The 16,095-nt window shown below is 48.3% G+C and overlaps 1 protein-coding gene across 9 annotated transcripts in view; it reads right to left on the reverse strand.

Annotated features, from left to right (window-relative positions):
- Window positions 1-472: 472 nt before the first annotated feature.
- The window catches only part of PCNT (pericentrin), a 134,966-nt gene continuing 119,343 nt past the window's right edge, over window positions 473-16,095 (reverse strand). For 6 of the 9 annotated variants that reach the window (XM_040483678.1, XM_040483676.1, XM_040483685.1 and 3 more), the window contains 8 exons: window positions 15,932-16,034; window positions 14,506-14,679; window positions 8,250-8,360; window positions 6,820-7,052; window positions 5,195-5,271; window positions 3,540-3,660; window positions 1,648-1,775; window positions 473-962 (listed from right to left, as the gene is read on the reverse strand). In XM_040483678.1, the coding sequence (XP_040339612.1) occupies window positions 919-962; window positions 1,648-1,775; window positions 3,540-3,660; window positions 5,195-5,271; window positions 6,820-7,052; window positions 8,250-8,360; window positions 14,506-14,679; window positions 15,932-16,034 (991 nt within the window). In that variant the 3' untranslated portion in view covers window positions 473-918. Of the gene's footprint in view, window positions 963-1,647; window positions 1,776-3,539; window positions 3,661-5,194; window positions 5,272-6,819; window positions 7,053-7,242; window positions 8,011-8,249; window positions 8,416-14,505; window positions 14,680-15,924; window positions 16,035-16,095 lie in introns of those variants that run through there. The other 3 variants (XM_040483680.1, XM_040483681.1, XM_040483682.1) reach the window with 3 other exon arrangements.

Raw genomic sequence — 16,095 nt, forward strand, 5'->3', positions numbered from 1 at the left:
AACCAACCAGATCACTATTCTTCTGGATGCGGAACTGAAGAGACACGTCCAGGCTTCAGTGACAGCAACCAGCAGAGCACAGAGCTCGGCAGAAAAGGTGGAAAGGCTGTAAGGAACTGGCCTCACAGTCGTGGCAGCTGCTGCACAGAAAGTGCAGACGCACACCGGTGCTGTAGGCCGGAAGGAACATCTATCATGGAAGTAAGCTGTGATTCAGAAAAAATGGTTTTGTGTTAAAGCCTACGCTCAGCAGAATAAATGTCATACTCAGAGGTCCTGAAATCACATGGAGATACTCAACTAGGAAACCAAGTAAGACCCAGCAATAGGCAAGTGGCTACCTGTCTTTACCAGGTGAGGAACACTTTTGTGTCCCTCCGAAAACCCTGACATACAGGAATTCCCAGTCTCTGTTTTGGTTTCTTGCCACTGATAAAGCAAATTGGAGAAGACTGAAACACAACACAAGGGCCGTTCACAAATAAAATAGTGCTGGACTTTTATTCTTTTTGGTTTTTGTGTGTTTGTGTTTTTAAACCAAGTCCCCATCTGTACACTTGAAGAAAATAAACAACAGGAGGCCAGGCTCTGCTTCCTTCTTGGAGGCGGGCAGGGGCTCTGCCAATGTGCCCGGGGCAGGGCAGACGCCTGCCACTCACGAGCGCACACGTCACCTCAGGAAGGTAAGGACCTAAGACGTACTGAAATTACACAGAATATACTCCACTTGGCTTTGTAGTATTACAAACAGGTGAGAACACCTAAGGAGCCGCACTAGGGGGGCTGGCATCTCAGGCACGTGGGGAGACTGGGTGCTGCCCAGATGCCACGCCACAAGCTTTCCTTAGACAAAGGAAAAAGAACCCCAATCTTCTCCTCAAGTAGAATTGTCGTAGGTAAGAGCCGCAAGGATTTTATTCATTGTTTAATTTTCTGGTGGCAGGATTTCTTTGAAGTACAATCTAAAAATAAAGAAAAATGACGTAGCAATTCGTCAGAACTCTTCATGTGTCTCTTAAAAATTTCATGATACTGAAACAGTACCACTGAGTTAATCTCATTTATGGTAAAAATAAGAATTACAACTAAAATATACAATGGCTTAAACTACGTTAGTGAAGGGGCGCCTGGGTGGCGCAGTCGGTTAAACGTCCGACTTCAGCCAGGTCACGATCTCGCGGTCCAGGAGTTCGAGCCCCGCGTCGGGCTCTGGGCTGATGGCTCAGAGCCTGGAGCCTGTTTCCGATTCTGTGTCTCCCTCTCTCTCTGCCCCTCCCCCGTTCATGCTCTGTCTCTCTCTGTCCCAAAAATAAATAAACGTTGAAAAAAAAAATTTAAATTTAAACTACGTTAGTAAAGAAGCCCCCAAAAATTCTATCCTGAAACATAATTATTTGTTCCCTGTGAGCATAAAATGGAGCAAAAGGCCCAGCCAGTGATCAAGCAAATGGATCCCCACGCTCACGCTGAAGACGCTGCTCACACTTCTGGAGGTGCCTTCACCCAACGATCCTACTAACAATGGTTAATTATTAAGACCGAAAGTAACAACACTTGCTAACCTGAATACTACAGCCTCTGCGATGTTACTTTTCGTTCCCAGGGTTCAGTGTGTTATTTTAGAAAACAGAGAAGAACTTTTATTACCTGGAGGTGCCCCGCCCAGTCTTTGCTGGATCATCTCTAAATGATGAATATATTCTGTCAACGAATGTTCAGGGTCTTGAGAAGCAGTCAGGGATCTTTCTGATTTTGAATTTGAGGATGGAGTGGATCTTCAAACAAACACATAAAACAAGAGTGGAAGTCAGCACCCAGAGCACAGACAGGCAGCAGGGAACGGGGTGAAGCAGACAAACATCGCCTTCATATCCTTTACCACGAAAAAAAAGTGAAGCATGTACATATGTGTGTGTGCGTTTGTTCGTTTTGGTTTTTAAAATGTAGTTATGCGTGTATGTGTGTATGTACATATGTATGCAAATTCTACACCCAACGCAGGGCACAAACTCACGACCCTGAGATCAAGAGTTGCACTCCCTGCAGGCTGAGCCAGCCAGGCGCCCCAAAAGTAAGGCATTTTTTAAAAATGCTACGTAATGCTTTTAAAAACCAACTTCTATAAAATGTTGCAGGCTTAAAATGACTAACACTTACTGTATACTATGATTTTATTCATAAAACCGTCATGTATGAATTCATTATCCCAACTGGTTTTTGCACCACTGTCCCTCAGACCCATCTGTTCTTTGTGCCCTGAGGGTGACCCAACTACCCACGGGACTTTTCCGATGGTCCCGAGCTGTCCCCTTCACTGGAGGCACAACCCGTCCCATTCTGGTCCCTACTCAGTGCATCTTCCTCCTGGTCCTCTGCTGTCACTGTCTCTCAGGGTAGGGACACTTCCTGTTCATCCTCACCCCGTCCACATTGGAGAGGCCTCGGCCACCAGACCAGCAACCTCTGCCTTCCCCACACAGAGTGGACACGTGTGCGTTCCCTGCCTTGCTCGTGGCCGGGCCAAAGCCAAAACTTTCATGATATGTCTCCCTGAGGAACTGCACATGTTGGTGGAATGTCATCAGCACGGAGATCAAGACCCGGACGCACAGCACATGCACCTGGGCTGCCCCGTGGCACGGCTGTGGCGCCTGTGTGTACTGCACCATCTCTCCTGTTGGGACAGCCACACCAGTGGCCGCCACACTCCTGAAGTGTGGTCTGCACTGACATGCCACCGTCAGCCAGGGGCATGGGGTGAAGGAGCGAATGCCGGTCAATGGCACTTCGGAGACAGTGCTGTACCCTAAGAGTGGAGCTTGCTCTGGAAAGCTCACTCAGAGAAACAGAAGACTGGATGTGTGTGCAAACACCCACAAAGATGCAAACTGAATTCTGCTACACATTTTAAGGGTATGTTACAAACACTGGAGGTCATGTTGTTGAAAGAATTACATAAATGACTCCTGCTCTAGATTTCCTCACACGAGCATTTGGACAGGATGGTCACATGGTTCAATCTGCAGAAATGCAACGGAAGTCACATCTTCCGTAATTAGCACCTAGATGAGAAATCCCTCTGTTGGGAAAACACGCTCTGGGGACAAGGCGGGGCCACATCCCGCCACCCCCACCAGGGCCTCAGGACGTGCCTATTCCATATAATCCTGGCTCAAACCCTTAGGCCATTATGGAAAGCTTTCCTCAATTTAATTTTTAAACAAACCTGCATTCTACCATCCAACCACAAGTGCTCCTGTCTCTTAAAATGAAAAGGGCTCTTCCCCACCTAAAATAACCTATGGATGTTTAGCTGTGTTGCTGTAACATCTCAACTGCCAACTGAGTGCTAAGTACAGAGATAATATCATGTGTGCAAAACCCCAATCCCAGAGAACTATGGTGAGCCCACCACGGCCTTGCGTGGCTGTGTGCACGTCTGGGGAGGGGTCCCGCGGTTGGAGATAGCCCCGTGCACAGCGGCTGCGCCACAGCGCGGGCCCGGCTGCAGTGAAAATGCAGCCTCGAAGTACACTCACCTCTCCCTCTTGCACGGGGAAGCTTTTGGCACAGGGTCCCCAGTGTGGCTGGAGGATGCATCCCGGGTTGGTGGGGACGTGCTGGTTTTGGGTGGAGGCTGCTGCCGTGGCATCGGGAATCCTTCCCCCACAATCGTTTAACAACAAAGGGAATAGGAAAAGAGATGAATGCCTTTTAGTAGGAAGGACCCTCTACCAAAAGTTAAGCTTTTAAGATCTGCATGGCAACTTCAAACATTTTAAAAATACCCTATTTATAAAAATTATGCCTTAGAGATTTAAAAAATGTTTTTTAATATTTAATTTTGAGAGAGAAGGTGTGTGTGACCAGGGAAGGGATAGAGAGAGAGGGAGACACAGTATCTATCTAAAGCCGGCTCCAGGCTCTGAGCTGTCAGCACAGAGCCGAACAAGGGGCTCAAACCCATGAACCGTGAGATCATGTCCTGAGTCGAAGTTGGACGCTTAACCAACTGAGCCACCCAGGCACCCCTGAATTTTTTTTTTTTTTTTATTATTTTAGGCCATCTCTACACCCAATGTGGGGCTCGAACTCACAACCCTGAGATCAAGAGTTACATCCTCCACCAACTGAACCAGCCAGGCACCCCTAAAAATTGTTTTAAAAACTCTATGGGTGCTTCGGCAGCTCAGTCAGTTGAGTGTCCGACTCGATTTCAGCTCAGGTCATGATCCCACGGTCAGGGGATTGAGCCCTGCCACAAGCTCCACACTGAGCTGCTTAAAATTCTCTCTCTCCTGCTGCTCCGCCCCCCCACTGGTGCTCTCTCTTTAAAATATGAATGAATGAATGAATGAATGAATGGAATTGTTCTTATTTAAAAAAAGAAAAAAAAGCTCTACAAGAACCCTGAGTTTTGATCACCTGTGTTTTGCCCTTGCCTGCAGGGCTGACCTGACCCCAGCACGCATACGGGCAGTGCCTCCAGGGGATCCTGGGGGCAGGAGTGAGGAGGGTGTTCCTCCCCCCCCCCCATTTTGAGGAGAGGTCTCCAAAGAGGGAGAGGCAGAACACTGGAGACCACCAGGTGCACCTGGTGTAGGAGAAAACTCTCCTAAAGGCCTGAAGGTCGAAAAGCCATTTTTATTTCAAGAAGTAACAAACAGGTAGGAACCAAAGCTAATCAGTGACTAGGGAAGCCCAGTCCCCTGATGGTCAGCTCTGGGGGCAGAGCTCAGGGGGCACCGCCTACTGGCAGCCTCCCACCAGGCCCCCGAAGCCCCGCAGGACAAGGGGCTGCGTGCCCCATGACAGGGGCGTTCTCTGTGCTTGTGCGTGGGTCAGCATGGCACCTGGGGACCAGGTGTGGCTGATCCAGCAGGCAGTGGTGCCCCAAGGACAGATGTGGCCATACCAAGCAGAACATCACTTGGTTTTGGACAGTAAGATGGACCTTCTACTAAATGAGTTATTGGTCAACATATTTAGCGTTTCTACATTTTTTCAACCATTAACTGTGTAAACCCTGGGTTTTTCTACGCTTCCCAACGTTAAAGCCGTTTTCCTTCTGAAGCCATCTCGCCTCGCTGCCAGCGTCCCTGGATGTACTGATTTCATATTTGCTTTACTGCGTCTCCAACGGGCTCAGCCAGCACCTGGCTGCCAGCGGAAAGGGGTTAAGCAGGGGGCCCACCTGGGCGGGCCGCTCGGCCTTGCACAACAGCTCCTTTTCGATCTACTTCTTGCCACTTCTTAACCAAAAAACGCAGTCTACAAAGGAAAGAAAAGGACACAAAACGTTGAAAACTAGAGCAAATAGGAGCGAAAAGAACTACGAAAATCCAGACGCCATCTACGACTGGAATCAGACTCAGGTGGGCCCCCGCTGTCTTTGTGGTGACCTTGATGCCTGTGCCCTCAGCACCTTCCTTGCCACAGCCCCCACAACCGCCCGATGCCCACCAGCTCAGAACCTCACAGACCCCAGTTCAAATCAGTCTGCAACACCTGCTCCCTTCGCCACTAACGCCACCTAATGGCTCAGGACAAAAGGCGCAAAGACAGAGGCTTTTGCCCGCAGGCGCTCCTGATCAGAAGACTGAGGAGTACCAGGTGGGTGTCGGGAGGAGCAGCACTGGGGGGGGGGGGAGGGGGGGCTCCCTGAACCCTCCTGGGACGGGCCCTCTGTGGCTTAGTGGACGCCCTTCAGAGCGGGCCTTCCTGCTGGCTGTTGCTCCAGGCACCGCTGCCTCTCTGACCACAGGCCCTCTTAGAAGGCATGTCTGCCTCGCATCAAACCACTGCTGCTGAAAATGCTCCTCCACCGTCAGAGGAGTGCTGGCGGCGGGGCCTTGGGACTGCTTACCAGCCCCACAGACCACCTACCAGGCTTCCTGTCCAAAAACGCAGAATGGACAGACAGACAGATGGACACACAGATGGTGGGGGGGTGGTCTCTGGTCAGAACTCAGAGGTGAGGGGACTAAGTGGCCTGAGGCTGAGAGTCGAGAGCACGAGAGCAAGGAACCCTGATGGACCGGAATGGCCGGTGCTCAGTCTCTGTGGGGAGCAGGGCTCCCACCACCCTCTGCAGCTTGGGGGAGAGAAGCCAGGGAAGGCAGCCCACCCAGCTACTGCGTTCAGCGTGTACCCTCCCACAGATGGCTGGGGCCTGAGGACACACCTTGTGTGGAGCGGATACAGCAGTACAATTCTTACTGGGACAAACATTTTTAGAAATTCAGCACATCTTACATTATAATATAAAATGGATTCTCATCACTGTTAATTTTGAACAGGTCAAAACTTCCAATCACACCAGAGTCACATACCTGTCCCCCAAAAGAGACCCTGTGTAAACAAACGACTGGGACAGTGAGCGGCGTCTGAGGCTGGTGGGACCCCCACAGCCTCCCCTCCCCCAGGAGTGGTCTCATACTCACGATGGAAAATAGCACCTCGTGTGGGTCCCCTGTTCCTATGCACCTGGCCCTTTTTATGGAGCACAAATTTGACTAAAACACAGGAAACTGCAATCTGAAGCAGTGAAATGCAGTTTCGAACTTGATCAGATGTGCCTGTCATCAGAAGGGACCCTGAGAGAGACCCATCAAGGGGCAAGGCACTGTTTTGTGATAAAAAGGCATCCCTCAATCTTCTGGCGTCAGAAGGCAGCTGACAGTTTTGCACATGATTTCTTGAAGGCAAATGCCACGTACACTTTAAGGCCTCAAGTGTCATCATCTTAGAAAAGAATGTAATTGCACAGTAAGACAACGGAGGACTAAGCCCAATGTGCCTCCTGCTTGCGAAGATTACCTTAATATTGCGATCACAACCCTGACGGCAGTTCGGAACTTTGTAAAAGGGCGAGATGTGCTAATTTTCTTATCAGCTTTGGAAGGAAATACTCCCAAATGAGCGATCATGGAGAGTGTTTCTTGTTCAGAGTCCTGGAATCCACCGATCAATAGTAAAAGATACTTCTTTTGATAAATCAGAGCCTTTCTGAAGCTTTCTGCTCTCAAATAACGCAGATATAGTTTTTCCATCTGAAAGAAGAAAAAAGCAAAACAATCATGGAACAAAGACATCTTGCTGACAGAAGTTGTACAGTACGTTTGTACCATTGTGCTTTAAAAAGAACCAGACAGAGGCACCTGGCTGGCTCAGTCGGTGGAGCGTGCGACTCTTGATCTCAGGGTTGTGAGTTCAAGCCCCACGTTGGGCATAGAGACAACTTCAATATATAAATAAATCTTCAAAAAAAGAAAAAGAAAAAGAACCAGACTGTTTTCCTTCTCAGCAAATTGTCACATCAGCCCTGTGTGACCTCCGTCCCCAGGGACGGCTTTGCTGTGCAGAGTTTGATCTCCTGTATCAGACAAAAGGGAGACCACAGACTTCCTTTCCAAGCCTCAAGGGAGCCCCCCAAAGACCCCAGGAATCTGACCACAAGGTAAGGTGCGCCCCTGTGGCGGGGCGGCGTCTCATCCTGGGCCCCCTGGACATCTCAGGGGCTGTGGGAAATCCCTCAAGTCACATAGAGAGGTATGTCCTTATACCCTAATGCTGTGACACAATTTTTCACTCGAGAGGGCTCAGAGCACAAACCTCAGGGCCAACATGATGAGCAGGGCCCTTTCAGGGTGTGGAGACTGTGGTCTAACGGGACTCCAAGCACAGACACGAGGTTTGTGCGGAATGGGGCCAGCTTTCAGATGGAGGTGTTCTCACTTGAACTCCCCTCATGTGCGACAGCTCGACAGCTAGAACCAGCATGTCTCCCGGCTGGAAACAGGCACAGGGCGGGTACGTGTTTTGGCAGCTGTGCTCAGGCCCAGGGGAACCCCATGTCACAAGAATGCTTTTGCTGCTACAATGAACAGGCCAGGGTTTTTAAAGCACCGGGATTTTAGGCGTGGAGGGAGAATGACCAGGCACAGCAGAGAATTTTTAGGGGAAGCGACTCTGCAAGACACGTAAGGGCGGCCACCTGTCCCTACACGACTGTCGGACCCACAGAGTGTGCACCACCGAGAGCAAGCCCCGCCATGCACCGTGCTTCTGGGTGACCAGGACCCGTCCATGCAGGCTCGCTCAGGTGTGGGACGTCTCCGCACCTTCCCCTCAATTCTGCTGTGAGCCTTACACTGCTCTAGAAATAGACAGTCTTTATAAAAACAGACAAAGGGCACCAAGCAGGTGACACCGTGCACACCCAACACAGCCCTCAGACCCGCCCTTACCTTCATGCTGCAGGGGTTTGCATCCTCGCTTGCGGGCAACCCTGCCTCCGGCTGTCGCGGTGAGCTCTGTGACACCACCCTGTCTTGCCTCCATGAAGACCTGTCCGGCCTCTGTAACGAACCACACACGGCATCGTCCACACGGCTGAGCCAACAGAGGAGTACCCTGAGAAACATGGCCGAGGGCAGAGTCGGCAGGAGATGACCCCTCGGAACCCCAGCCCCAGGGGCAGGGTCATGTTCAAACAGCTTGTTTCTTGCTCCCCCAGGGGTCTTTCCAGGGGGAGGCCCACCCCGGGTGCAAGGAGGCTGGGTGCACATCTCCTGAATGCCATGATGTGGGCCATGCCTGGGCCACCTTCAGCCTCTTTTCGCTGGTGCCTAAGCTGTCACGTGGTATTATCAATCAGATAATACTCACGGGTAGTTGCTACATAGCATTTATTGAAGTATGACTGCACAAAAGGTACATTTTTATTAAAAACAAAATCTAAATAATTATGAAAAGAACCCTGAATTCAAAGTGCTAAGCCTGTTAAACACCCTCATACTCTCTGGTCCTAGAAATGCTAACTCCTGGCAGGTGTGAATCCCTGGTTCTACTCCAGCACCAACAAATCACACTCTTGGAAACCTCAGCAAGGGCCCCACATGGGTGCCACGCACACTGAGGACGTCATGACCAGGCAGCGTGTCCAAATGCACACAGCATGGCCTGGACACCACGATGTGTGTGGAAGACGCCCAGAGCTCCAGTAGGGACGCGTTAACAGAGGAGGAGGATCCCACAGTGAGGACAACAAAGGGACTGCCCACATCGGACAACCAGGACCTGTTACTGAGGCCAGAGGGAGCTCCAAGTACTTGGGCCATGTGCACTGTGACCTCCGCCCCTCAGTCTGGAACAGGAATCAAAGGCAGCCTGGTGGCACCAGCCCCCAGCACCAGGACTTGGCTGAAAGGAGGAGCCTAGCACCAGGGGGACCCCGTGGAAGGGCCCTCACTGGACCCATGATGAGGAAGAAGGAAAAGGACAGATGTTTGTTTTCCTGGTTCTAAAACACAGCCTGGGCTTTTCTGGAAAGAAACACTCTAGAAATGGAAATTGTCTTGGACATGAAGGGCAAAATGCCCCACCAGTTCACTCGCAGACTGTGACTTACTCCTTGAAAACATTTATTTCCTACAACGAAAGCAAAAATTATGTAGGACTACACCAAACTAAAAAAGCAAAGGAAACCATCAACCAACAATATATCCAATAAGAAGTGAACATCCAAAATATATTTTAAAAATTCATACAACTCAGTATGACAAACAATCCAATGAGCAGAGGATCTGAACAGTTTTCCCAGGAGACATCCAAGTGGCCAATAGACACCTGAAAAGATGCTCCACATCACTCCTCATCAGGGAAATACAAGTCAAAACCACAATGAGATACCACCTCACGCCTGTCAGAATGGCTATGACCAAAACGACAAGAAACAACAGATGTTGGCGAGGACGCCGAGAAAGGGGAACCCTCTTGCACTGCTGGTGGGAATGCAAACTGGTGCAGCTGCTCTGGAAAACACTCTGGAGGTTCCTCAGAAAGTTAAAAACAGAGCTACCATACAATCCTGTAACTCCATTTCTGAGTATTTACTCAAAGAAAGTGAAAAGATAATGTGAAAAAAGACCTGCACCCTATGTTAACGGCAGCATTATCTACAAGAGCCAAGATAGAGAAGCCACCCAAGTGTCCATGACAACATGCATGGACCTCGAAGGTATTATGCCAAGTGAAATAAGTCAGACAGAAAAAGACCAATACCATTTGATTTCACTGACATGTGGAATCTAAAAACACGCCCAATGAACAAACAAAACAGATTAGAAATAGGCTCACAGACACAGAGAACAAACTGGTTGGTGGCCAGAGAGAGGAGGGTCGGGGAACGGACAAAATGGATGGAGGGGACTAAGAGGTGCAAATGTCCAGTCGTAAAGAAGATGCAGCAGAGAGAACACAGTAACTGTGTGGTGACGGCTAGTAACCAGACCCAGGGTGGTCCCCGTTTTGTGATGTGTGTAAGTGTCGAACCACTGTGTTACACACCTGAAGCTAATACAGTATCGTATGTCAATTTTTCTTCAATAGAAATAACTTCCTGATTTCCTTGTGAACTTTCACATAAAGGACAAAAGTGCTCTAATGGTGACTGGGCTTTAGTCCCACAGGGCCAACAGGATGCCTTCAACAAGGGACCTCCAAACACCTGTGAGCAAGTTCCAGAGAAGCAGACAGGGCTGTGAACTGGTGCTGATGACAGCTTTCATCAAGAGTAAAACACGGAGCTTTCGGGGTGCCTGGGTAGCTCAGTCAGTTAAGTGTCTGACTTCAGCCCAGGTCATGATCTCGCGGTTTGTGGGTTCGAGGTCCATATCAGGCTCTGTGCTGACAGTGTGGAGCCTACTTGGGATTCTCCCTCTCCCTCTGCCCCTCCCCTGCTCATGCTCTCTCTGTCTCTCTCTCTCAAAATACACAAATGAACTTAAAAAAGAAAAAAGATTAAAATGTGCAGCTTTTATAACTTCTCACATCAAAGAACGGAAGTCCTGAGTCTCCTTAGTGCTTGGACCCTACTTCCCCAGTACAGAGGTCCCTTTACTTTATCTCCCACCAGAGCTTCAAACACACAAAGCAAAACTGGATCGAGCTTGAAGACAGACAAATTCACCATTCTGTTCAGTGATGTCAGTATCTCCCGTGTGGTGACTGCAGACAAGGAGGAGACGGCTCAAAAGGCCACAGGACACCAACCAGCTGGACAAACTGACTTTCACGGGACCCTCTCCTTCCATCCAGCACCAGAAACATCAAGTTCATCACTAACTACCACCCATTTTTCAGCGGGGGTGGTTGAAAAACAACCCGCTGAAAAACAACCCACACTAGGCCCAGGTGGTTTCCTGGTTAAATTTTAACAAATATTTAAGGAAGAAATAAATACCAGCTCTATGTAATTTCTTCCAGAAAGTAAAAAGAGGAAACATGTTTCATCTTATTTTATGAGGCCAAAACCAGACAATGACAATATAAAAATAAAAAACAAAAAACCAACTCCAGATTAAAATCCCTCGTGACCCCAGATACAAAAATGCTCAACAAAATATTAGCAAATCAAACCCAACAATATATAAAAATAATAAGACATCATGACCGAGTGGGGCTTTTCCTGGCGCCACAAGATAGTCAACATCCAAAAATCAACGTAACGCACCATGTTAACTGACCGAACAAGACAAAACACATCACCATATCAACAGGTGAAGAGAAAGCATAACAAATTAAACATCTGTTCAGGATACAGTCTTTGCACACTAAGGCTGGGGCCTTCACGTGAGTACCTGCTCACCACCCTTCACAGTGACAGAGCAAAGGCCACCCCCAAGATGGGGGACCACGCCTGCACAAACACGTCCAAGTCTGGAAGTCCAGCCTGTACACCAGGCAAGAAAAGAAAATCAAAGGTATTTGCATTGGAAAGAAAAAAATAAAACTTTCTATTCGCAGATGATGTAGTTGTCCATGTAGAAAATCCTACAGAAACACTTCGAGGGTTAAAAAGTGAGGTTAGCAAGGTCACAGGACATCTAAGGTCCAGGCAAACCTATGAATGTTGATGTGTTTCCATACACTAGCCATGAATAATTGGAAAGCAAAACATTTGAAAAGTACCATTTACAACAGGCCCCTGAAAAATGAAATATTTAGGTAAAAATCTAACAAAATGTTTTTAGAATATGAATGCTGATGACTACAACATGTTTAAGAAAGAAATTTTATGGGATGCCTGCGTGGCTCAGTCAGTTGAATGTCTGACTTTGGTTCAGGTCATGATCCCATAATTTGTGGGTTTGAGCCCCGTGTTGGGCTCTGTGCTGACAGCTCAGAGGCTGGAGCCTGCTTCGGATTCTGTGTGTCTCTCTCTCTGCCCCTCCCCTGCTTATGCTCTCTCTCTCTCAAAAATAAACAAACATAGAAAAAAAAAAAAGAAAAAAAGGAAGAAATTTTAAGAGATTTAAATACATGAAGGGACATCCCAAGTTCACAGATGAGAAGATTCAATACCGCTAAATTCAGTAACAGTTAGTTATACAGTCAAGATGTCAATGCTTGCCTAAACCTCTATAATAGCGTTATTGAAATATAAATCACATACCATAAAACTTATCCTCTGAAAACAGTTGTTCAACAGGTTTTTAGTATGTTCATAGAATGCAATGATCACCAATGTGTAATTGGAGGAGGTTTTGTCACCCACACCTATCAGGCAGCTGGTGAGGGCCAGGAGAGCAGAACAGAGAATACACACACACACACACACACACACACACACACACAACTGTGGAGCAACTTCTGACTTTGGCAAAGACAAACTGATAACAAAAGACAATCTTCAACGTATGCCAGCATAACTGGATATCAACCTGCATACAAATAACCCTTGACCTAACCCTCAGACCAAAAAAAAAAAAAAAAAAAAAAAATCAAAGCAAAATGGATCCTAGACTTAAACGTAAGAAGTAAAACTATAAAACTCTTGGCACAATCCATAAAAAAACAAATTGACTTTATTAAAATTAAAACTGTTGTTTTGCGAAGAGTACTATCTATGCAGAAGAGACAACACAGACTGGGAGAAGAGATTTGCAAAACATATCACAATATATGAACTGGAAACACAACAATGCCATTTAAAGAAAGAAATTTAAGAAAACATTTAAGAAACAATTTAAGAAAAAATTTAAGAAAACATTTAAGAAAACAATGCCATTTAAAAGTGGGCGAAGACTATTTGTAACTACATGGATGGAACTATAGGGTATTATGCTAAGCAAAATAAATCAGAGAAAGATATCGTGTGATTTCACTCATATGTGGAATTTAAGAAAAATAGATGAACATATAGGAAGGGAAGCAAAGATAGGATAAAAGCAGAGAGGAAGACAAACCCTAAGAGACTCTTAAATACAGAGAACAAACTAAGGGCTGATGGAGTGGAGGTGGGTGGGGGATGTGGTAGATGGGTGATGGGCACCGAGGAGGACACCTGTTGTGATGAGTACTGGGTGTTATGTATAAGTAATGAACTACTACATTCTATTCCTGAAATCATTATTATGCTATATGTTAACTTGGATTTCAATGCAAATAGATAAAGGGGGAAAAAAAACACAAGTGGGCAAAGACTTGGAAGGACTCTTCACTAAAGAAGAAACACAGATGTCGCCGCGCACTGCGGGCCGCTACAAGAAAAGGCACCACCCGCCCCAAGCGTGAAGATGCTGAGGGACCCGACTCCCACGTTCCGTTCAAGGGCAAGTGAAATGGTGCAGCTATTGGGCACTCGGCAGGGTTCGGCAGAAATGTGACGGGACACGGCGTCCCCTCCTGGGTATTTACACCGGAGAAACGAACCCTGCTCACAGCAGCTTCCAGGAGCACTGACCACAATCGTTGAGCACTGGAAACAACCCCAATATTCTCCAGCAGCCAGACGGCTGAACTGAGGCACATCTGTGCACGGACGCTGCTCAGCAGCACGAGAGAGGAGCTGTTGATGCGCCAACGCCCAGCATGATCTCGTGGGCGCTAGGAGAGAAGTGAGGAGCCCTCCGAAACGTTACACACCGTGTGGGCCCGCTTCTGTGGCACCGGGAGAAGGCAAACCGCAGAGAGCCAGGCCGTGCCTGCCGGCAGCCGGGAACAGGATGTGCTGCTGGGCCACGTGCTCCGCTAACAGTGTGGTCACATGGGGCACGAGAATCCACATGTGTGTGAAAACTCAAATGGCATCCTACCAGGGGCAGATTTTACTGCATACAAGTCCAAAAAACAATTAAAAATTTTTTCATCATAAAAGTAAAATCAGGGACATGACAATCTAAATATAAAAGAAAAAAAAAATCAGGCATTCTAAGAAGAAAGTCTACCAAACTATACAATCAGGAAAACTGAGGTCGTTTTCATTACGTAAAAGCCAAACGAACAGATTTCTTTTCATGAACATGTATCAAACATCATCTCCCGGCAAGGGTCCCATGTCTGTGTACAAAGTGGAAAACCTGCTCAAATGTTATATAAGGCATCTGGCATCTTGGGGAGGTCAGAGCCCATGACAGCTAACTGGAAAGAACCAGCACTCAAGCCCACGGCCCAGAGGAAGCCCGGTTCACGCTATCTCCGAGCAGAAGCACCAGTACGTACGCTCCGGACACGGCCCTTCAGCAGGTGCTGCTTCAGAGACGTCTCCAGCTGCGACACCGCCAGGCGCAGCTCAGCCTTCTCCTGGGTCACTGTGCACAGAGCTTTCGTGAGGGAGTCATTGTCTTTCAGCAGGACATCCACCAGCTGGACCTGCAGCTCTGCTGGCATTTTTTTCTTGAAAAGAGAAAAAAATTAATGGATATACGTTTTTTGTTAAAAGGTACACACTTTAGGGGTCCCTGGGGGCTCAGTTGGTTGAGCGGCTGATTTGATTTCAGCTCTGGTCATGATCCAAAGGTTGTGAGATCGAACCCCGAGTTGGGCTCTGTGCTGGAGGTGGAGCCTGCTTGAGAATCTCTCTCTGCCCCTCACCTGTTCGCGCACGCTCTTAGTCTAAAAAAAAAAAAAAGAAAAGGTACACACTGTGTATTTTTACTGTTGGTTGTTTTCAGGAATTATAGTTTTACCCATATTTGGGGTTCAGTGACAGCTTGTGGGGCTAAGAAGAGCTGTCCATCTATGGGAGGGAAAACAGTAAGTGATCAAAGCACATTTCTCTTTGATCCTGTAAGAAACTGACTTCGCACAGCCCTGGGCTGCATTGACAGGGCCAGCCTGCTACAGAGCACTGGCCTGCTCACAGCTCTGTGAGCAAGGGGAGCACACAGAGGGCCCAGAGAGCACTGTGGGTTCTTCCCCGAGGGTCCGACGAGTAAGTCCCTTAACACAGGTTCGTTACTTCCATAATCAGAGCCACGCTCAGCCTACAGCAGGCACAAGACACTGACAGAGGCACTGGTAAATAGGGCAGGATGCACCACACTGACCCCTCATGCTCAGCAGGTACAAGGTCCCCTGCTGCCTACATGCATGCTGCCTTCACAATAAACAGGATGTTTTCACGATTACCAAGGAACATCTACCAGGAATTTGTGTCAGACACCACGACTTTTTTTTTTTTTTTAACGTTTATTTTTGAGAGCTGGGGGTAGAGGGGGGCAGAGAGAGAGGGAGACACAGAATCTGAAGCAGGCTCCAGGCTCCGAGCTGTCAGCACAGAGCCCGAATGGGGCTCAAACTCATGAACCATGAGACAGATCATGACCTGAGCCAAAGTCGGATGCTTAACCAACTGAGCCACCCAGCTGCCCAGCAACCACAACTTCTGATCACCTTCCTACAAGGCAACACCTTCCCACGCAGCTGACAGGCGCAGCTGAGAGCTCAGGGTCTCAACCCAGGTGTACTTGGAGCAGGCTGGGCCTGGGGCAGAGCAGCCCGTGCCCCTCTGGGGGGAGTGCCTGAGCATCGGCAAGGTCAGGCGGCTTTCTCGGGGCAACACGTGGCAATGCCCAAGAAGACACCCACTTCTCTGTGGCAGCGGAGGAGGGATACAAGGAACCGCAAAGGCAGCCCCACCTCTCACCTGGGAGGAGTTGGGCACGCTCAGCTCAGACTTGAGTTCCTCTAACATGTGCAGTAAGGACGTCACTGCTTTCTCATTTGATGATGTCCAGTCACCAATTGTCCTGTGAAAATAAACAGACACTTAGAGGGTTCACCCAGATCCCAACTGATAATCACCCAAAG

The sequence above is a fragment of the Herpailurus yagouaroundi genome, unplaced genomic scaffold (genome assembly GCF_014898765.1).
Source record: "Herpailurus yagouaroundi ecotype Mexico unplaced genomic scaffold, PumYag 162, whole genome shotgun sequence".
Lineage (NCBI taxonomy): Eukaryota > Metazoa > Chordata > Mammalia > Carnivora > Felidae > Herpailurus > Herpailurus yagouaroundi.